The following is a 22,275-nucleotide window of genomic DNA, read 5'->3' on the forward strand; positions in this document are numbered from 1 at the left end:
ACTGATTTACTTGCATCCTAACTTTATCCTCCAAAATTTAAATAAGAGTCTTCTCTTTAATATGGGTCAGCTAAGAACCATCCACTGCCCTGAAGTAATATTCAGGCAAATTTTTGATGCATCAGCTTAGATCCCAGGAGGAGCAGCCTCATTTATAGAGCATGTTATCTATTCCAGTTAGTTAGGCTTGTTAAAACTGGCTTGGGTACCTGTGTGCAGAGGTGCATAGTGACATGTAGACGTAATCGGACTCTCTGGCAGCATTAACAAGTTTTATATATATATATATATATATATATATATATATATATATAAAACAAAGGTACTTAGAATAACAGATGGAAATGATACATTAAAAGAAGCCTACAGGCCAAAATATATCAGCAGGGAAAATGTCAATAAAAGTGGAAACTTCCTAAAATTTAGTGTTTGGATGGTCTTGGTGAAATTCAAAGGAATTTAACGCAAACCCTGTGTTCTGTGTTGTGTGAGTCACTGTGCTGTCTATAACCCAGCCTAAGTCACTGGTAGATCTACTGGCATATTGTTATGATGTTAATATTTCTGCACTGCTTTCCTGACATGACTCAAAGAAGCCCAGGTACAATCTACTTAACATTTAGAAAAAACAAATGTCAAAATTGACTGGTGACTCTAAGAACCTGAGAATGTAACTTTTGCAACAACATAGAAAAGTATTTGCAACAATGAGCTCTTTCTTCAAAAGTTTGACAGTATGTATTTTCAACATTTTTACACGTCTGACCCTCAAATTTTTCATGTTCCCTTGGATGATTAAAAATATTTAGCATTCTAGACCTCTCCTCCTACAGAGCAAAACATCAGAATTAGGAGTGGAAGGATTCAACCAAGTTACAAAATTGTTTACCTTAAAGTAGTCTCCAAAGATGTGTTCTTTACTACTGTCTACCTTCAGATATGTTATTTTCCATGCCAGGTGAACTAAACTGAGGGAGATTTTCTAGTTGAAAACTAGTAGTTATTTTGACAGGTAAAACTTTTGCAAAACCAGTCCCCTTACCTGGTTCATCATAGATACCTAATCCTTGGAAAAGGGGGAGATGGGAACAGTCAGTCAGGTATGACAAGAGTGGCAGATTACCTCAACAATGTTAAAATTCTTGTAGAAACACATTTTTTCTTTTAAATAGTACTTCATAGTAATTTTATTAAATCTCATAGGCCTGTGTAAAGTAAGATATCCCATTGAAGTGGATGAATGTGGCTTTTATTGACATGAAATCACTTAGGGTATTTAGGCAGAATAGGTTAAGTAAAATTTGAATTCAGGGTGCTGTGCTGCACACTGAGATATCCCATTTTAACCTGAGATCTTGCCTGTTTCCCTGTGATAATGACTGAACTAATACATGCTACTTTGTCTGACATTCCTTATAATATACTATGCTTTGTTCAAGTAAATACAGTGTTTAAATTCTTTGTGACGTAAATCATCTTAATATCTGTCTTAAATATTGTTTAAGTTATAAAAAGCAAACCCAGGAGACACTATTAATCACTGCTGCCAACCTGAGCATACCCATATGGGTTGTAATCTGTAGCTTTCCTGTTTTCTAATGCTTCAAAAGCTGCTAAATATAAGCCTGTACATTAGTATAATGAATAGAACTACAAAAAAATATGCTTAGTTAAGATTTGTAGTTGTACCTGTTAACTATAATGTATAATTTAATATCTCCTTAATCATATAATTTGGAGACAATGGTGTAGATCATAAGAGTTTTTGTTTTCAGTCTTATGATTTAATTGCTGCCTTTGTAGGTTCTGCTTGTCCAGTAAGAACATTTTTCATATACATTCCTCATGAGCTGGACAATATATTTAAAAATGTATTTGGGCTAATTCTAATTTATGGTTGCTTGTGAGTAAAAACTGTATTAATAACTGCTGGGGAAAGGAGCCACAGTGATGGAGTACTGGGATTCAGGCCCAAATACAGAGCTTATAAATTCAGTGGAAAGGCATGCACATCATCAATGGGTCTTATATTAGGATTGCAAAACTACAGCTGAGATATCTCTGCTAAAATGAATGAAAAAAATGGGATTTGTTACCAGTACTTGTTACTTTAATACCAAAATCAACAGAGAGTTATGCCTCCATGTATTGATTCTTCACATGTGACCTCTACCTGCAGTCCAAGGCTAGAACCCTATTTACAGCAATATTATATAGACCTTATCTACCTCAGAAGATTCTAATGTTAAATGTTTCTCTGATCCAGATTGTAGCATACATTTGATCATGCATATGTCTGGTGAATGTACCACACTGATGTTCAAAATTTACTTACCTGGTAAACTTCGTGTTTTTATATTGGTTTGTTCTCTTGGGTTTTGTTTGGCAGTGGAGAGTTAAATGTCAGGAACTTAATAGATTGTCAAGCCACCATGTCAATGAAAAGGAGGTTCTTTCCTCTTCCACTCTTTTGGGTTTTGTGTTATGATTAACTTACCTACATACTGTGCTTAATATGTCAATATCTAGCAGGTTGAAAAACACAATCAGCAGGCCTTGAATACTTAAATGTTTCCACAAATACAACATTTGTAGCATTAATCTTCTTTCTCTGCCTGCTGATGAGTTTTCATAGTGAAATATTTGCTTTGATGTAGATCTCCACAGATATTATTCCAATGAATTTGATACCTTAAGAATTTGGCTTTGTGCTGCTCTGACCTACTGCTGAGAACCTTCTCGAGATGCCACCGCTGTACACAGCGTCATCACTGATGCTTTTAAACCACTTCCACTGAAGATTGTTTGATTAAAATGCTAATAAAGTACAAATGGTCCCATTTGCTTCATAGGCGCCATCTGAGGTACTCACAAATGGATTTAAAATTACCCCCGTATGCAGCTGACATTTCTAAGGGGCAGTTTAGCGTCCACTTAAGCTGGCCTAAATCTGCTATCCCGTTGAGTCTGCAGCACCAATTCTGTAGCAAAGAGACTGCCTACTGCTCTGTCACAAAGGGGCTGGCAGGAGCACACAGCTGGGACAGAGGAGGAGTGCAGCACCACAGCTTTTGGCAGCTGCTCCATCCTCCTCTCTGCTGACAGTGATATCAGACAATTTTCAGCTCTTCAGTCATACAGTGATGGAGAACTGCACTAACAAGAGTATTTGCAATATGGAAAAACATGTCACCGCCTTTTGTACTTTGTTTGCACATGGTAATTTTCAGTGTTAATAAAACCAGGATATTCTTTCCTGCCTTTTTGTGTTTTGTTGCTATTGCTTATATCTAGTTAACATTCCTAAATGAAAAAAAAAATCTTAAATAAAATAGTGGTATATTACAAAAATAAAGAGTGTCACCACACGCTCTTTTTCATGTACTCTACTCTCCATTTTCCCTGAAACCACTTGGTGCCCAAAAGACAGAAACTTTGATATCAATTACTTATATACTTTATCCTTCACCCCCTTTATTTGTCACACATTCATCCGTAACATCAGATTTGTCCCTCCAAACCTAGTGGTCTCACAATGTAGAGTTTGTAATTTTTTCTGTCAGGTGGGGTTATACCAAGAGGAAAGGACCTGGATATTGCAAAAAAAAGTGTCATAGTGAAGCAAGAGACACAATTTGGAGAAATGTTCTTTCCTCTGAGAATGTGGTATATATTTTGTTCCAGTACCTATTTATTATAAAACATGTGAGCTACTCGTGGGTGGCAGAGGGTCTAACTTCTTCCCTCTAATACAATTCATTTATGTGTTCAAGTTTCTGTCTGTGATTACATTATTGAAAGGTGACATGATTTCACAGGATTTCCCTTTTTGTTTGAAACAAAAGGATCCTGTTTGCTGAAACAGACAAGAGACCAGATCATTTGAGTTGAGAGATTGTGGTTATCATCCTTAAAGGAAAAAAGTCCATTTCACCCATGTTTTTTTTGTGAAAGGTGAGTTCTTCTGACAACAGACTAATGCTTTAAACTGGCTCATCATCACCTCTGCACTATTTTCTAATATTTCTTCATTTGTCTGTTGTAAAAGAAGGAATTGCGCATGAGTGTTTTGAAAATTAACAGTGAATTAGGTATTCGAGCAGATTTAGATTCAGAAAATTCTATCTTTCCATCTATAGTAAGGTAGAGTAATGAAATAAGCACCAAGCCCTGCCAATATGGAAAGACTTCCAAGTGGTCAAGAATTCTCACCCAAAGTTGTGATGCCTCTTAAATAAAACCTCTACTTTAAACTTAGGAATCTATGTAGTGGTGTTACTTGAGGAGTTAGACAGAAGTTTGAAGAGTTCACCACCACTGGAACCTGATTATCTCAATCCAGATCCTTCCTAAATACCTGGCTCTTTTTGTGAATGTTGATTAATGTCTCATATTTGACAGCAGCACCTCATTCATGTATGAACTTCTGAATTATTATTCTATTTGACACTGGCAATTATTTTGTTGCAGTCCAGCCGACTGTTCTACTCTTCACTTCCATCTGTTAGCACTTGGCCTGTACTCGAGGAAAATAGCACTACTAGCATTTTCAAGATCATTCAGATGGCTGATCTAGGTATCAGCACAGAATGCCATCCCAGCACACCACAACGACCCATGATTTCTTGCATTAAGAAATTGATGTGACAGTGAGGTCACTTTCCCATGACTCAAAACTTATTTCTCTCTTACGGTATCTTTTTCTTGCTGATAGCCTATAAACCTTTCTTTTCAGCTATTCATAGTTCTGAAGTATATTTGAAAACGTAATAATATAATGCAATTTGTTACCAGATGGTCAGTGTCTCTATAAATAATAATGCAAATGGTAACTCTTAATAGCTACTTTCACAATTAACAGTTGTTCTGGAAGTGGCTCTGTTTTAGTGATCACTCTTTAAACAGCATTATGCAATTATTAGGTAAGGTGGAATGCCAATATAATTCAGAGTCATTTTGAGCAAAAGAGTTGGCTACAAAGCAGAGTCACTATTTCTAATTACCTAAATCCAGCTCCTTTGAAGTTTGCTTTACTTAATTGTTTATTCTTGATACCAGTTGTATCCAAATTTTTGGTTTTGTTCTTGAGTTGTAGTATAGTCACTATGTGTCTCTGTTGACTATTGAAAACAACCAATAGAAAAAAAAAAAAAAAGAACACTAGTTTTACCACTACTGGTTTTTGATTTTGTCTGAACTTGAGTTTTGTGATGTTTTTTCGTTGAGTTTTTGTGTCTTTTTGGTTTTTTGTTTTTTTCTTTTGATGGGGTGTATTCAAAGCAAAGTAGCTTGAAAATGACAGATATTAAGTAGCCTAAACGTTTTGAAAATACACATGGTAAAAGACACTCCTGGCTTTGAAACTTGTTTAGCAAAAAATGAGTCTGAACTATTTTGCCATTGCATCTTTGTTAATGTGAAAAAGCTGCCACAGAAAAAGCGAAATGCCATACAAATGCCTTCATTGCCTTATTTATTAGAGTTTTTCTAAATGGTACCATTTGTGAATATATGGGGCAAGTCAGTAAATCATGTTCATGTTTTTCCACAAATATCACACTGCAGTTGAACACTGTATATGTAATGATCTCAGCACAGGTCCCAGGGAGTGAGAAAAGCTCTTGGGAGAGTTTTACTCTTGCTTTTAACCTACCATAAGTCCTATACATCCTCTGCTCATTCTGAATTGCCTGACAATTTATGGGAAAAGTCATTCTCGGGGACTTTAATATGTTCCAGAATGGGCCAGCCTTGGGAAAAAATGTAATGGGTACAATGAGAATAGAAGGAAAGACTTGGGAGGTTTTCATTTGTAGTGTATTCCACTCAGTTTCTACAGACTTAAAGGGGAATGTGGCCTCTATTGTTGCTTTACATTTCCTTTTGCTTTCCTCCTGGAATAACTTCCCTAGCAGCATAAAAGGCACAACTGTAAAAGATTCAAGGTCAGGGAATTATGTGCTGATCTTTGTTCATTATGCAAATTTCTTCTGATGGGAAGATATGATCCAGGCAATAATCAGTATTTTTCCCTTTTAAGCCAAGTCTATAGGGCACATCTGAGACATTAGGATGGTTCCAGGCACAGTTCATCACTAATGTAAATGTGCATAATTTCATAATTTAATCCTTCTGAGGTGCACTCCATAGCACAAAGAAACAGAATCAGTATCCATAATGTATGGCCTTTATAAATTCATATATGCATTTCAATGTAGTTACACATTGAGTAGCTTAAGCAATACTTAAACATGCAACAGCATTTCTAGGTATGGGGGCAAATAAAAAAAAAGAAGAATACAGGCCTTGGAAAAAGTTATGCTTATTGATTAAAAATCTACATCCTTTGAAGTACAGATTATAAACACAGTAAGTGGTAGCACACTCAAAATCTCACAGCCTTTTGTTTCCTGCACTCGACTACCGAAGAACAGCTTGGTCACAGACACCAGGTCATGAAATCAGGCTCTGGAAGTCACCACCATCGACCAAAAGTGATTCCAACGCAGCAATGGTGCTACACATCTTGGATTTTGCGGGCAGACCACAGGACCAGAGGGGCAGGCCAACATTTTCTGCTGGCCCTTGAGTGCACCACTGACCGTGACCATCAAGCAGCAGAGGATTTCACTCCTAATGACGCCTTTGTATTTTACTTCAGAAGTCTTCAGCTGAAACTGAAGGAGAACCATTTTAATGCATCGTATAAAACGAAGAGCCAGCGCAGGAGCGCTGTTAATAAAGAAGTGTCAGGGCCACAAACAGAGGCGGAAGGTGCGCATCCCCGTGGTCCCTGAGACACGGGCACTGCTGGGGAGTTATTCCGCTCCCACAAAGTTGTCACCCTCAGCAGCGGCGGCTCCTGACACCCAGCCCAGCCCAGCCCAGCCCAGCCCTGCTCTTCCCAGCCCAGCCCAGCCCTGCCGAGCTCGCCGGTGTCCGGGCCGCCGCCGCTGCAGCGTGCGACAGTGCCCCGGCCGGGAGCTGCGGGGGCCGGTCCGCGGGGGTGACCCACCGCGGCAGCTTTCCTTTTCTTCACGAACCCCCTCGTACCTCCTCAGCTCCCCGCTCCCCGCACCGGGACCCGCTGCACCGGGTCTCTCGCCTCAGCCCAGCCCTGCGCCGCCGCCAGCCGCGGTCCCCCCGCTCCGGCCCCGGCCCTGTCCCCGGGTGCTCCCGCCGAGCCCGGCTCCGCTCCGCCGGCAGCCCAGGCGCGGTGCCATCCTCGGCCGAGAGCGGGGCTGGGCGCCGGGAGCAGTGGGGCAGCGCACGCAGCCGCGGGGAAGAGCCGCGGGGAGCCACGGCGGGACCGGCAGCCCGCCCGCCGCCGAGCTCGGCGCGGAGCATCGGCACATCCCCGTTCCGCCGGGGGCGGCTCTGCCAACCCCCCCGCCGCTTCTCCGCCTCCCTCCCACCCTCCTTGCCTGCCTCCTTCCTTCCCTCCCCGCCCCTCCGGAGCGACATCCCTGCGAGTTTGCCTGGCTGCCCGCGCCCGTCGCCGGGCGCTCGCCGCCGCATCTCCCTCTCCATCAACTCCTGGGAGCCGCCGGCGGAGGGCAGGGACCACAAGTTGCGGCCAGCCCGGGTGGAAAAGTAGAGGCAAGAGCGGAAGAGGCCGGAACCGAGCGCAGCCCGGCCCAGCCGAGCGGGGCCGGCACTGCGGCCGCCCCCCGCAGCCCCCGGCCGGGGCCGGCCCCGCGCCCCGGGCCGCGCCGGCCGGGACAGAGCTTCGCAGCCCCGCGGGAGCCGGCGCGGTAAGACGGGGCTGGGCTCGGGGGCGGCGGCGGCGGCGCCGCGCTCCGCGCCGAAACTTGTGCAAGTTGTGCGGGCAGGGGCGCGGCGGCGGCGGGTGCCCTCTGGCGGGCGCGGTGCGGGCGGCGCGGCGCGGCTCCCGCTCGGCGATCCCGGCTGCCGCGTTTCCTGCTTCCCGCCGCCCTTCCGCACGCCGAGCCGCTAGCGTGGTAAAAAACACCCGTGTGCTCTTGTTTTAGTTCGTGATAAATTGAATTTCGGTGGCGTGCGTCAGATTTATTTGCATGAGTAGCTCCTGGTAGCGTAACTGGAATTTATTGCCTGAGATCTGATGTTCGCGCTGGAAATGGTGAAATAAAGTGAGCTTGAGTAGCCAATCTGAATTGCTCTTTTGCCGAGGGTAAATTTTGTGGAACTTTGAAATGCTCCTTCTTTTATTTATTGATTTCCTTAAAATTCCTTGATTTCCTTCATCTTTCCCCTAAACTTAGCAGCAGCTTGTTAACCAAAGTACTTTAAATATGTTCTGACATCTGCACAGCTTCAGAGAACTTTTGTTTCTGTTTCCACAGAAAGAGCCTACATGTGAAGTGAAAGGAAACCTGAAACTGCTCTTCTTACAAGAAAGTATTGGCTTTCTGCCTCTTTCACATGTTTAGCTTTTGCATCATAATGGAAGGAGCAGGATTTTTTGAATCATCGAGGCCAAATTTGGGCATCACTAGCTGAAGAGAAGATTAAAAAATACTTGAAGATATGTCAATATGACTCTTGATTCAGGTGCATCTTTCACAAACAGAGAGGAATAGTGGTTAAAATCACTGCAGTTTCATCAAAAGGATCTAATGGAGGATCTATGTTGATTTTTTTAAATTATTTTTTTCCTTCCTTCCCCTCCATGAATCCCAAAAGAGAAAGATGGAAAGAGTGTGTAAGGAAATTGAAAAAAGGCAACAACCGAAGACAGTAACTTCAATTTTGGAGTCTATTTTCCAAGTGTTCTATATTCCCTATTTTATCAAGTATAACACATTGTTTGGAATAAATTATGTCATTTTGTGATCAGTGGAGTTTTCATCAGCTCTAAAAGTGGAATTTGGTCCGATTGAAAGCTTTTTAAAAAAGCAAACATATTACTCCAGTTCCCTTTTTAGATCATGCTTTTCAAGTTACCAAGAGATAGTGTTTCAGTCTGTTACTGTGCAGTCGATCTGTGCTTTAAATGCATATCGTAGAGATTTTACTTTTTCCCTGATTTTAGTGCTTATGCTTGTAGTGTTGTATTTGAGAAAAGTGGGAACAGACAAGGCACCTGAGATTTAATTTTTCAAGAGCCTTGTCATTTCAATGTTGTATCTCAGATTACAAGTAGTCTGAGCCTTTGTTGTAATGCACAGTATAAAATAGGTCTTTTCTCATAAAAATATGCCTTAAGATACTATTTTTTTAACAAACTGGATGAAAGTTTGATATCTGAACACTGTTTTGTGAAGAAATGTATGTCTGGGGAAGAGGAGCTGCCTAATGGATCATGGCTCTGATGTTCACAGGGCATACTCTATTTCTAGCATTAATGGTGTTTGATGTCTTCACTTTTGAAGAATCTGTAAGCAATTACTCTGATTGGGTGACTTTCATAGAAAATGTAGATCAATATGAAAAACAGCAACTTGAAGGTCTTAGTGCTGAGCAGAACCTGAAAAGAACAGTTCTTCATCCAAGCTTGTATTTCGACCCTCAGGATGTTCAGGCACTGAGGCAAAAGGCTCGTACAAGCCATTTGCATCTCTTCCGAGCCATCAGAAGTGCAGTGATGGTTATGCTGTCCAACCCTTTGTACTACCTACCTCCACCCAAGCACATTGATTTTGCGGCCAAGTGGAATGAGATTTATGGTAACAACCTTCCCCCTCTGGCATTCTACTGTTTGCTGTGCCCCGAAGATAAAGCTGCGTTTGATTTTGCCCTAGAGTATATGGATAGAATGGCTGGCTACAAAAACTGGCTGGTTGAGAATGCTCCTGGAGATGAAGTGCCACTCGGACACTCCCTGACAGGATTTGCCACTGCTTTTGACTTCTTGTATAATTCACTGGAAAATGAGAGAAGGCAAAAATACCTGGAGAAGATATGGTCCGTAAGCGAGGAGATGTATGAGTACTCCAAGGTTCGTTCCTGGGGAAAGCAGCTTCTCCATAATCACCAAGCAACCAATATGCTTGCTCTGCTTATTGGGGCTTTAGTTGCTGGAGTGGACAAAGGATCTCAGGCGAATATTTGGAAACACACTGTGGTTGATGTGATGGAGAAAACGATGTTTCTCCTCAATCATATTGTGGATGGGTCTCTGGATGAGGGAGTTGCTTATGGGAGTTACACAGCCAAGTCAGTAACCCAGTATGTTTTCCTGGCCCAGCGCCACTTCGGTATTAACAACTTGGAGAATAACTGGCTAAAAATGCACTTCTGGTTTTACTATGCCACCCTACTGCCAGGCTTCCAGAGGACTGTGGGTGTTGCAGATTCTAATTACAACTGGTTTTATGGTCCTGAGAGCCAACTGGTTTTCTTGGATAAGTTCATCATGAAGAATGGAGCTGGTAACTGGCTGGCACAGCAAATTAGAAAACACAGACCCAAGGATGGGCCAATGGTGCCATCCACTGCACAGAGGTGGAGTACATTACATACAGAATTTATATGGTATGCTGCTGAAATCACTCCTCAGCCCCCTCCTGGCTATGGTACTGCTAAAATGCATGTGTTTCCCAACTGGGGAGTTGTTACTTACGGGGCTGGATTGCCAAACAGTCAGACAAACACTTTTGTATCCTTCAAGTCTGGGAAACTCGGTGGGCGTGCTGTCTATGATATTGTTCACTTTCAACCCTACAGATGGATTGATGGGTGGAGAAGTTTCAATCCGGGACATGAACATCCCGATCAGAACTCCTTCACTTTTGCTCCCAATGGACAGGTGTTTGTATCTGAGGCTCTGTATGGACCTAAACTCAGCCACCTGAACAATGTCTTGGTGTTTGCTCCATCTCCTACAAGCCAGTGCAACCAGCCTTGGGAAGGACAGCTTGGTGAGTGTGCCCAGTGGCTGAAGTGGATTGGTGACGAGGTTGGAGACTCAACTGGAGAAATTATAACAGCCTCTCAGGCTGGTGACATGATGTTTGTGAGTGGTGAGGCAGTATCTGCTTACACATCAGCAATGAAACTGAAAAGTGTGTATCGCGTTTTGCTGCTCTTAAACTCTCAGACATTGTTAGTGGTTGACCATATCGAGAAGGAGGAAGACTCTCCTGTTGATTCAGTCAGTGCCTTTTTTCATAATCTTGATATTGATTTTAAATACATACCCTATAAGTTTAAGAACAAGTACAATGGAGCTATGATGGATGTGTGGGATGCCCACTACAAGATGTTTTGGTTTGATCATCGTGGGAGTAGTCCTGTTGCTAGGATACAGGAGGCTGAACAAGCTGCTGAATTCAAAAAGCGATGGACTCAGTTTGTAAATGTTACCTTTCCAATGAAAAACACGCTTACAAGGATTGTTTACCTTTTCTATGGCCCATATGTCAATGTTTCTAACTGTAGACTCATGGATAATGCAAAATCTGGATTTCAGATTTCGCTCAGTGTCAACAACACTGAAAATACCATCTCTGTTGTGACTGAGTATCAGAATTTAAAGGCAAGGTTTGATTACTTGGGATTTGGTGGTTTTGCTAAAGTAGTTCATGGGAATAAAGTGACCAAGTTTGGTCTTGGTACTGAATCTGTGAAAAAAGATATAAAAAATAGTAGGGTAGTTTTTCCATTTGGATTCAAAGTGAACATAATTGCAGGGTTAATTTTGGGCGTCAGTTTGGTCATACTGGCTTTTCAGTGGCGGTTTTACATATCCTTTGGCAGAATGTTGCGTTGGATCCTGATCCTGGTTGTTACACTGTGGCTTATTGAATTGGTGGATGTGTGGAGCATGTGTACTCAGCCCATCTGTGCAAAGTGGAGCACTGACGTGACAAGGCTAGAACGTGATAAAGGCAATAAAGCCAAACAATTAGAAGGAAACCCTGTTGTTTTGCCAGATGTTATCATTACTTCACTTCCTACTTCTGGCGCAGAAATTTTAAAGCAGCTATTTTTCAACACCAGTGACTTTTTATACATCAGGATACCTACACCCTATCTTGAAATTCCTGAGACTGAATTTGAAATTGATTCCTTTGTAGATCCATGTGAATGGAAGGTTTCCGATGTCCCGAATGGTAATTTTCGTCTTATCCAAGGGTGGCTCCAGTCTCTAGTTCAAGACACGAAGTTGCATTTACAAAACATTCATTTATATGAAACTAGCAGAAGTAAAATTGCTCAGCATTCTGCATTAAGCAAAGACAAAAAGAAAAGGTCCAAAAAGAGAGAATCCCTGTTAGAGCAAAGAAGCAGGGCAAGAGGAAGTCAAGAAAAAGATGCTGAATATATTAGGGAACTGAGAAGACACCTTGTCTATTATCCTAATGCACGACCTGTGCTTAGTTTAACCAGTGGGAGCTGGACATTAAAGCTTCCCTTCTTTCAGGAAATCTTAGGGCCATCAATGAGAGCTTTATATGTAGTGAGGGACCCACGGGCATGGGTCTATTCAATGCTGTACAAAAATAAGCCGAGCCTTTACTCCTTGAAAAATATTCCACAACGCTTGGCTGCGATGTTTAAAGGGGAGAATGGTAAAGGAAAATGTAGTTTAAATGAAGGCTATGCCTCTGAGTTTGAATCACTGAGAAAAGAAATTTCAAATTCTAATTCAAATGCTATTTCTGTGTTGTCTTATTTATGGCTAGCAAACACAGCAGCAGCGATGAGGATAAACAGGGACTTGCTGCCAATAAATTATCAGCTGGTCAAGTTTGAAGATATTGTGAGCTTTCCTCAGAAGACTGCTGAAAAAATTTTTGCCTTTCTTGGTATTCCTCTTCCTCCTGCTAGCTTAAACCAAATATTATTTGCCACCTCCACCAGTCTTTTCTATCTTCCCTATGAAGGGGAGATTTCACCAAGTAGCATTCATGCCTGGAAACAAAACATGCCCCATGAAGAGATTAGACAGATTGAAGATATATGTTGTTCACTGATGGACCACTTAGGATACCCAAAGTTTATAGAATAAATGCTGCTGGTCAGCAGAAATTTGCACTAATGATCTCTGAGTCCCAATTTGTGGATAAATATTAGATAAGTTTGTTTATTCTTGTAAAATGTGTACAGTCTGCTACTTTCAGAGAGATTATTTTAAGAAAAATGTAACTGTTCTTGAAACTGTGGAAGGGTGTTTTTTGTTTTGATTTTGTTTACTTTAAGAAGATATTGCAACTATTTTTGTGGCCTTTTGAAAAAAGCTGTGTGAACCTTTGCAGAAGCACCAGCTGGGGCCTCTATAGCTCAGGGGATTAGTAATAGAACAGAGAGCTTTTCACTTCCAGCTCACCAGTTTGACACCAGCCCAAATGGTTAACTCCAGAAAGTATTTGCCATCTGATGATTGTATATGATGGTTTATGTGAAATTATACTTGTCAAACTGGTCCTGTTCCTAATGGTCATTCTTGGCCCCCTTGGATGAGTTTACTGATGCATTCTGTTGATGTCTCATTGGTCACTATGGTGGTACAAAATAAACATAAGCTGAGATTTAGGGCTGTTCAGCATCCCCTTAGTGGGAGGAAACAGAACATTAAGTAAATCTAGTTTCTTATTTACAATTTGAGCAGACAGGTCCAGGACTGGAATGGACTCAGATATAAAAGCTCGTTCTAGGATATGATTCCTGCATGTCAGAAATGTGGTACTTAAATTTGGGGTTGATGTTTCACAAAAGAGAAATATTAATTTTTCTGTTACTGACAATGAGGTACCCTTTTTGAGCCTGAAGTGAATTATATGGAGGAAAAAAAAATTGGGATGAAATCCAAGAAACTAGCAAGATCCCTTAAATGTGTGGTTAAATTTGTGTAGTTTTAACCTGCCTCAACCTAATTTTGAATGTTGTTAACGTATTGACTTCTTGAACTCTTTTATTCTATACCTCTTGTCTTAGAGGTTCTGCAAGGATATTCTCTTTTTGAGTGAGGCGCTTCCATCCTTTGTTGTAACACATTTCTCTGCTGATTTTTGTGCATAATTACCCTGGGACCAGTGCAGGTATGTGATGCCATTGGCAATGGCCTATTGTTGATGTCTGCATAAAATGCAATCTGAGATTTAGAGGACCGCAAATAAATCTCTAGCCCTGTGTTGCCGTGGGATGTTTTGCTTGTCTGTATAATGAATTTCTGAAGGACAGCCATTGCTAACCTCAGGTCTTCGATCAGAGAGGGGAGAGATCTGAAAATCACCTGACCCTCAGCCACCTCACATTTGAGTGATGTTTCCCTGCAGCAAACTATTTCCAAAGTTATCTGATAGTGTTTCTTTAACATAATGCTGTGTATGATATTTGTTTGAAAACAGATAGGCCTGATAGGATAGTTGCATCTTTGTCACAGCTTATTCTTTTCTTGAATCACATTCTTTGTTTGCACATTAAGAAAAAAATTCTCATTTCCCAATATAACTTGCATTCTCTGGAAATGCATGCATATTGTAAATGTCTGCAGATGTGTATATCAGATCACAAAGAGACCTATTTCCTTGACCATCTGTTTTTTATTATAAGTGGAATTGTGTTGAAATATGCTTCAATTGGTTTGTGGGAGCTGGAATCAGAGCTTATTATATTAAAATATGTGTGTAATTGTTATTTATTTGGGTGGTAAGCATTGGGCAATGTCAAAAGTGCAGTGAGTTTCTTCATAGGGATTACAGATACCCTTGCTGAATTTTAATATAAAGGAGTTCTTCTTTTTTCTTCCAATGTTACCATTATGTCCCTGCCCCACCCAGCTGTTTTGTCCCTCCCATAAGTACATTTCATGTCCTTGAGATATCTCATTGCAACCTCGATAAAAGTACCTCTTTCACAGACAGTCATTAGTATGGCAAAACAGGCTTCTACCGTGATAAAGCTATTGATAATTTGTGGTCTTACTCACAGTAAATTACCTGTCATTTACTAGCAGTAGCTGTATTTTCCCCTTCAAGCCTGTATTTCACCTTTGGCTTGGTGGAGTGCCATGTTAAAAGAAATATTAAACAAGTTAATATACACTGACATTTAGTGAAACTTTTGTTTCCAACTATCATCCTCTCAAATTGCCTTTTCTCTGCAGCCATTTTTGATTGTATGTTAAAAGAAAGTATTGATGTCTGTACAGTTTGTACTTGACAGAATAAATTTCAGCATTTACTTTCTATTTCCAAGATTTACAGTCTAGAATCAGAACAAATAAAAAGGCTTTTCTCTGTCAGAAGTTTTAGGGCAGCTGAAGGTAAGATTTTGTGGTTATACAGAGTTGTTCTCTAAAATTCTCTTCCTTTACTGGTGTTCAAAAGAAGAATGGTCACAACACAGACACAAACACTGACCTCCCTTTGCTCCATATAGTAATGTTTAAAACTGTCAATAAACTTTGAGAATTGTTTGAACTTTTTGAAAAGAATATCTGTTTAGGTGCATTGTGTTGAAAAGTGTTCTGACACTTTCATTTTCATTTTCACTTTCATAAATACACTAATGAAAACTTAGTCTTAGTACTTCTTTTCTTTCTTTCTCTCCCTCTATTAAATGTTGATAATTATTTGTACTGTATTGTAGTTTGAATTGTCCAGTTATGACACAGCTAAGATTCTAGTGTATTTTAAAAAGGCAGTTTTTATTTAAAATCTTGCCTCTAAATCATATTTGGAAGCATAAGAAAAGTAAATACCAAGGAAAACATTTCAGTTATTTGCTTTGTAAGTAAGTGACATTGGCCTTGGGGAGATGCACATAGGTCTTGGCATTCCGAGTTCTATCAAACAGGATAAATCTGTAGTCTCTGAGCGCATCTAAATTCCTCTAGTGCTCCCAGCAGGCTTTTTCCAGAAGCAATGTCTGTGGAGCTGATCATCAGTATCATGGTCAGGCTGGTTCCTTCATCCTTTTTGCGTGCAGCTGGCATTCAGTCCTCATCAGATTTATGCTTGAACTTGTCAGATCCAGAGTTTAATTTTTGCACAAGATCCTCAGTTATGTAAATATATATGGCACAACTCATTTGACAGTGTAATACTATTCTGTTAGTGCTAGAATGCAATTCAAATAAAAATTGCTTTTCAGATTTTATGAAGTTATTGTTAACTGATTTGTAAAGCTTCAGTTATGGATCAGAATTTTTTTGAAACTGTAAAAATTGTTTCATTTGCTGTTGAAACAATATGGAATAATTAGTAGCAAACTCCTGTCCATCCTATGGTCAATTACTACCATTAAAGACACTATTTATTTCGTGAATGTAAACATACATTAACTGGAACATAATGCTGCATTTCCTGAAAATATTTGAAGTGCACAGTTCAAGATAAAGGAGGAAAACATGTTATCAATATTTCTGTAAGTTGCAAAAATGATCCTGTTTGCAAGTGGCCCATATGTTGGGTTCCATATGCTAGAATATTTTGTAATTAGAAGCTGTGATACTTATTTAGGTGACTTAGTAATGTATAAAAAATATTTCTTTTTATTTATATATAAATTTTCTTCAAGAGGATAAGTACTGGATCCTTACAGTTCTATGGTCAAGGTATAAGCTTTCATTTCTTCTGTACTCCTTTGTTAGATTTGGTTCAGACTAAAACCTGATTTGCTTAAATCTGATGAGGAATGGGCTGTTTTCCAAGTGAAGAGTCTGTCTGGAGACTTACTGTCTCAAATACCATATATCAGTGTGGAATACAGACCATGAATTATGGATCAAATCTGTAAATTGTTATCTGTTCAGAATTAGACCATAAGTGGCATGATGCCTTGGTGATCCCAGTGAATGTTGTGCCCTTGCTTTCAACAGGAACAAAATACTGTCATCTACTGTCATAAAATTATTATCAACTAGTTAACCTGAATATTCCAAAACAGAAGAAATGGCAGGAAATAAAAACTGTAAGTGATCATTAAAGATCATTCTTCTTGATATTTGGTGGCAAAAGGAAGGGTATTCTAATAATTTAAAAAATATAAATTGCTCTGTAAGTCTAAAAAAAGGCTGTAGGCTGCCTGATAAATTTATAAGCTCATAAAAGGAGGTATAGAAACAAACATATATTCAAAGTAATCTGCAAAGCACACTTTTCAAATGTCAGGACTCTGATTTTCTTTAGTGAGGAAACATTTGCTGGTGTGTGATCAACACTATTCTCGTAAGGGATGTGAACAGATAATCTCATGCTGTCTCTGAAAATACTTAATAATGGGAAAGTGCTGTTTCATGTGGCTGAAATGATGCTGTTTCAAATTAAACTATACATCTTTTGAGCAGGCAATGTGCTGAGAGTTATTTGTGATGGAGGAGAACAAAGACAGTCTGATCTCATTCACACAGAATAATTTCTGAAAGCTTAATTTATGGTGGTATAAATTCAACACTTTGTTTACTGCCTTTACTGAGAAAGGTATTGTGGAGTTTTAAGAACATGACCTGAATTAATCTATGTCACATTGGGTAATTTAACTTTCACATCTAAATACGGAGTCTTGTCACCCTAGAATCAATGGAAAATGAGTGTTGCCCTCAAAGGTAAATCAGACATTGCTGCTATTTTTTAAATACTCAAAAGCCAGGATTGGTGAAACCCTTAATTTAGATGCCCACTGACAGGCCTCAGATGAAGTAGGATGAATTTGGATTGAATGTGTATGGTCTTACATTTAAGTAGATATCTGTGTCTGAGCAATTCCAGTGTATACACTGTCCTAACAAAATTTTCTGAAACATCCTGCATAAAATAAAACTGTTGTTAGTAAAACAATGTGCTTGTGTTGTCCTCTTTCTTTGTTGATATTATTTTGCCACTTCATATCTCACAAAACTTCGTGATGCGGTCCAGTGTACATATTTCAAATTTTAAAATCCTGCTATTCTTGTTTGGAATATGAAAACCATTGTTACCTTTCAGAAAGTATTGGTAGCCAGACCTGATTCTGTCTGCCTCCAAAAGCACAGTAAGTACATTTGGTATTAAGTGAAAGGCCACAAAATAGCTGTATTCCTAGAACAGAAAAGGTGATTTCTCACCCAGATTTTTGGGAGCTAGACAGCTGGTGCCATCTGTAAATTTGAAGTCTCTTACTCTGTAAATACGACTTGCAAACTGTATTTAGAGTAGTCCTCTTTTAGTTCCTGAGCTACACACAGGATATTTTTCAGAGACAGATATTTGGCCTGGAAATCATTCTTAAATGTAAGGAGGCAAGCAAGTTGCAGCAGCCATGGATGTTCCCGTGTGTTTATTTTTGTTTTTAAAGACATAGAAGTTGAATAAATGAAGCCCTCTGGATATCTTTTGCTGGATGTGGGCTGGCACAGGCAGCATCTGTCAGATCCAGAGGCACAGGTAGTTCAGCCTCCTTTTTGCTGCAAAGACTTGTAGCCCACGGGAGGTGCAGCTGAGCTGTTCTGCAGCTGAGTTTTGCAGGTTTTACTTGGTTTTTGTTCATTTAGTTTTGCATTTTGTGTTTGGCAACTTTCAGGAACAAGAACCTACTTCTATTTTTCCTGTGAAATTTAGCTTTTGGTTATAAAGAAAAGGTTTGTGTGTTTTTCAGTCTTTTTCACATGATATTTTAATCGTGAAGCAGGTAATTTTTTTTGGTTTGTTTTGGAGTTGGGTTTTTGTTTTGTTTTTTTTGGGTTTTTTTGGTTGTTTTTTTTGTTTGTTTGTTTTTTGGGTTTTTTTTTTTTTTTAATGCAGGATGTTAGCCTAGTGCCTTCTCTGAATGATTTTGCAGTGAGTAGTGTGTGCTTATGCTTTGTAGCTCATCCTAGGTCATGTCACTGCTTGTACAAGTATTTTTTTTTTTTGACCTTCTCAATCTTGACCCCAACCTTGGCTTTTAAGAAAATTATGTGGAAAATGCCTGTTATGATAGGAACAAAAATGTGTTTTCTAAAAAAAAGGTTGCTGTTTATTGCAAATTCTTTGACAATATTTGTCTCCAGCTATTTTCTGAAAGGTTGTTCAAAGTGAATATATGCTGTGTACAAAGCTGAGAGAAAACTAATACCAGAAGCATGATAAAAGGCAGGCTGTCAGAGATAATAAATGCACACTTGTATCTGTGAAAACCATTAATATTTTCACTCTTAATTGATTTTCTAAGAGACTAGTTGCTTGTACTTTCTTTGCTTTTGTTTTTATTTTTAACCTTTTTCTGTTTCCATTCTACATCTTGCCTAGAAATAGACTTTTTTCTGTTTTCTTTTACTTTGAAATTTTGATTTTGGATTTTCTTCAACCTTTTGTAGTGTTTCAGGTTCTTCAAGTTTGTTCGCTTTATAAATTGCATCCTACAACTGCCACTTGATTTGAAGAAACATAATCTCAAGGGTAGTGGGGAATATAGGTACACAGAAATGAACTGAGAAACAGAAGAAACAAAATGTTGCATTGCTGAAGAGAACAGGCTTTACAATGTGTGTTGAAATATTTAGATCTTAATGAGCTAACAAATCATAGCCTGCATAATGGACTTTATTATTCACTTTAACTGATCTTTAGCTGAATATTATGTTTCAAATGACCATATGAGTAACTGGGTACCATATGAGACTGATGGAAGGTGAATTTAAAAGGAAGCTTTGTTTGTATATATATATATAATTTTGCTTCAAAACAGTGCTATTCTTTTGTATTCCCAAGATGTGTTTATTTGCAACAAAATAGCTATTAACCAATGCAACTCTACAACAAAATTGTTGATACGAGAGGATGCTGTTCAATGATAGGAGGCAGCTTTACCTGCTGGGTATAGATTCAATATTGATGGTTTCTCAACTGCCAGCATCGTTTGGTGACACATCTGAAAGAAAAGTTTACTTCTGTAAAAATGAATTGTTTAATGTTAAAAAATGGACCACACTGTTGCTGATCAAAATGAGGTGACATATGAAACTGTATATTACAGACAGAATATGTTCAGTTAGTCATGATTAAACCAGTCACATAATGATCAGATCTTTAAAAGTATGGATGTAGCTCTCATCTATTCCTCAGCCTAATTACTAACCTTCATGACCCTCTTATTTTCAGGCCAGGCTAAGATGAATTTCCTTCTATTTGGTGAAATAAAAGAGCAAGCCTACATGAAGATGCCCTGGCTTTGTTGATATGCTAGGGTTTTTTGAAGTTTCTGTCACTTGAATGTATGTCTGTATCTCTCAATCACTCTGGGGTACATTTGCAAATCCTATGTAATGAATGATTCTGTTGATTTCAGCATGCAGAATTTACCTATTTGTATTCTGTCCTTTTCTGACAACAGCCATGTCTTAGTATCCTTAACACATGAAGTGAATAGAATGATTAGTAAAGAGCCAGACTAGACAGTAAACAAAGATTTCTGAGTTTCATGGTTCACACCTTGTTGGGAGTGTTTGCCAGCAATCTGCTTCATCTGCATTTAGCTCAGCTGGGTCTGCATAGCAACAGACTCAAAGCACCCTTTGAAGAATTTCCCTTGAGAAATGTATAAGTTAAAGGAACAGTTTAAAACAGCTAAATGTGTTTATCATTCCTTTAGGGCCTCTTAAGTTAATGTAGGTGAAGTTTTCTTTCTGATTTAAAGGTGCAAGGAAAATGAAAGAAAAAAAAAATTTCCTTTAAGGTTAATAAAGTTATAATTTATTTAAAAAATATTCAGATGTTATTAAAGAGTAGAAAAAAATCTGTAGGGTCAATTTGGCAAAACTGCTATTAGTTGAGTTGATTAATTATTCCTCTTTATGCTCTATAGTGTGTCCTGCCAGACAGATACACATATGACCAATTTGTATTTGTTGCATTTATGAAGCCAGAATTAGCTAGATACACAAACGACTTTTAACTGACTTTTAACTATTGCTTGTTATTTGTGGGAAGCTACTGAATCCCAACTCCAACTCAATCCCACCTCCAACCTCCTTTGGAGTAGTTGTAGAGAATGATAAGGTTGCCCCTCAGCCTTCTCTTCTCCAGGCTACACACCCCCAGCTCCCTCATCCACTCTTCATCAGATTTACTTTCCAGACTTCACCAGCTTCATTGCTCTTCTTTGGATGCACTTCAGCACCTCAGTGCCTTTCTTGTAGTGGGGGACTTCTCAGCCTTTTGTCTAAAATCAAGTATTGTCTATTGTAATATGTATGTTTGTGCATGCATATCATCCGGTTCCTAAAATCCTGCTAATTTTGGGAAAGAGTCATAATGCTGGAAAGCAAGCAATGTTTATATGATGTTGAAGTAGGTCTTCACAGAAAATGTATGCAGTCAAGTGCAGAGAGATTTGAAGGTGATGAAGGCTCTCAGCAAATACACTAAATTTGTTCTGAATTCAGAGCTTAAAACAGGCTCTGATATTTGAAGCTTACTGGGAGGTGTTTGGGTTGTGGCTCACTTTCCTTGCAAATCAAGCACTTCTTTTTTGCTTAGTGGGGCATTTTAGCTGAAAGTTTTCTGAGACTGACCATATATGTTAATCTTCTTTTTTTCATGATGTGTACTTTCCCTATAAGACTTCTATTTATCTATTTTAGAAAGATATATTTGTTTATCAAGAGTGAATTTGATGAACTGTTTCATTAGTTTTTCCTTCTGTTCCTTTAAAAATATAAATCTTACTTTCAGGCATTTTGTGAAGGAACCCATCAGAATTTCTTTAAGTCGGAAATTAGAAAAAGCAGTCAGGATATGACTGTGGTTGCAAACTCCACAAGCATTTCAAAATGTCATGTTATACCAACAAAAAGAAGCATAAGATTTAACTTTATTTTCTCTGCTGCTATTTTAGGGGTACAATTGTATCATCTATGTTGAAAGTACATCTTTTTAATTTAAAATAAATATTGCCATCATCAAAACAAGTACATACAGTTCACAGTTTATTATATTATGAATAGCTTGTAGATGGAATTCTGTGGTAGACCAAATCTACAATATCTCTTGTACCCTTTGTGAATTCATCTGCCACAAAAGTTACTAAACAGGTCTCTTGCTCTAAGGCAAAATCTGTTCAAAGCACTTAAAACACTGGAAAACACATCTAGAAAAAATAATTAACCATATTTTATCATATTTTAGTCTTGTAGATCTTGTTTGCAAGTGAGGATTGAATATTCTGCTTTCATTTTGATGTAAAATGCACTCATCTAAGTAAGCTCTCCTGTAAATTTGAGGTAAATTTGCGTATCTGTTCCCATCCAGAGTTTGCAGAGACAGATTTCTAATATGGCTCTTCTTTTCTTCTTTCAGTAAAGTGTAATTTTGATTAATTGGTTAGAGAATGTAGAATTTAAATAAATGAGTGTTGAACTATTTTAAATGTTTTTTTGCAAATGGCCTGTAC

General features: G+C 39.0%; 2 protein-coding genes across 3 annotated transcripts; one reads left to right on the top strand and one right to left on the bottom strand.

Moving 5' to 3' along the window:
* Positions 1-6,171: 6,171 nt before the first annotated feature.
* LOC106629212 (uncharacterized) lies at positions 6,172-8,980 on the bottom strand. Its single transcript, XM_074545781.1, has 3 exons — positions 8,957-8,980; positions 7,054-7,953; positions 6,172-6,677 (listed from the first exon to the last, which is right to left on the bottom strand). The coding sequence occupies exons 1-3, from the start codon at positions 8,978-8,980 to the stop codon at positions 6,462-6,464; spliced, it is 1,140 nt and encodes a 379-aa protein (XP_074401882.1). The 3' UTR covers positions 6,172-6,461.
* On the top strand, positions 7,614-15,446 carry DSEL (dermatan sulfate epimerase like). 2 transcript variants are annotated; one of them, XM_005482883.4, is made up of 2 exons: positions 7,614-7,754; positions 8,325-15,446. In XM_005482883.4, exon 2 carries the CDS (start codon positions 9,284-9,286, stop codon positions 12,932-12,934), a length of 3,651 nt encoding a protein of 1,216 aa, XP_005482940.2. In that variant the 5' UTR covers positions 7,614-7,754; positions 8,325-9,283; the 3' UTR covers positions 12,935-15,446. The 2 variants fall into 2 exon arrangements, with proteins under 2 accessions (XP_005482940.2, XP_026646769.2); XM_026790968.2 differs by lacking the exon at positions 7,614-7,754 and adding an exon at positions 7,940-7,961.
* Positions 15,447-22,275: the final 6,829 nt, after the last annotated feature.

The sequence above is a fragment of the Zonotrichia albicollis genome, chromosome 1, assembly GCF_047830755.1.
Source record: "Zonotrichia albicollis isolate bZonAlb1 chromosome 1, bZonAlb1.hap1, whole genome shotgun sequence".
Lineage (NCBI taxonomy): Eukaryota > Metazoa > Chordata > Aves > Passeriformes > Passerellidae > Zonotrichia > Zonotrichia albicollis.

Coding starts and splice junctions, on each gene's coding strand:
- LOC106629212 (XM_074545781.1), bottom strand. CDS start 8,980: ATGCATTTAAAGCACAGATCGACT. Junction 7,954..8,956: donor ATTTAAAGCACAGATCGACT/GCACAGTAACAG, acceptor TTACCACGCTAG/CGGCTCGGCGTGCGGAAGGG. Junction 6,678..7,053: donor GGGAGCGGGGAGCTGAGGAG/GTACGAGGGGGT, acceptor GTTCTCCTTCAG/TTTCAGCTGAAGACTTCTGA.
- DSEL (XM_005482883.4), top strand. CDS start 9,284: ATGGCTCTGATGTTCACAGGGCATACTCTATTTCTAGCATTAATGGTG.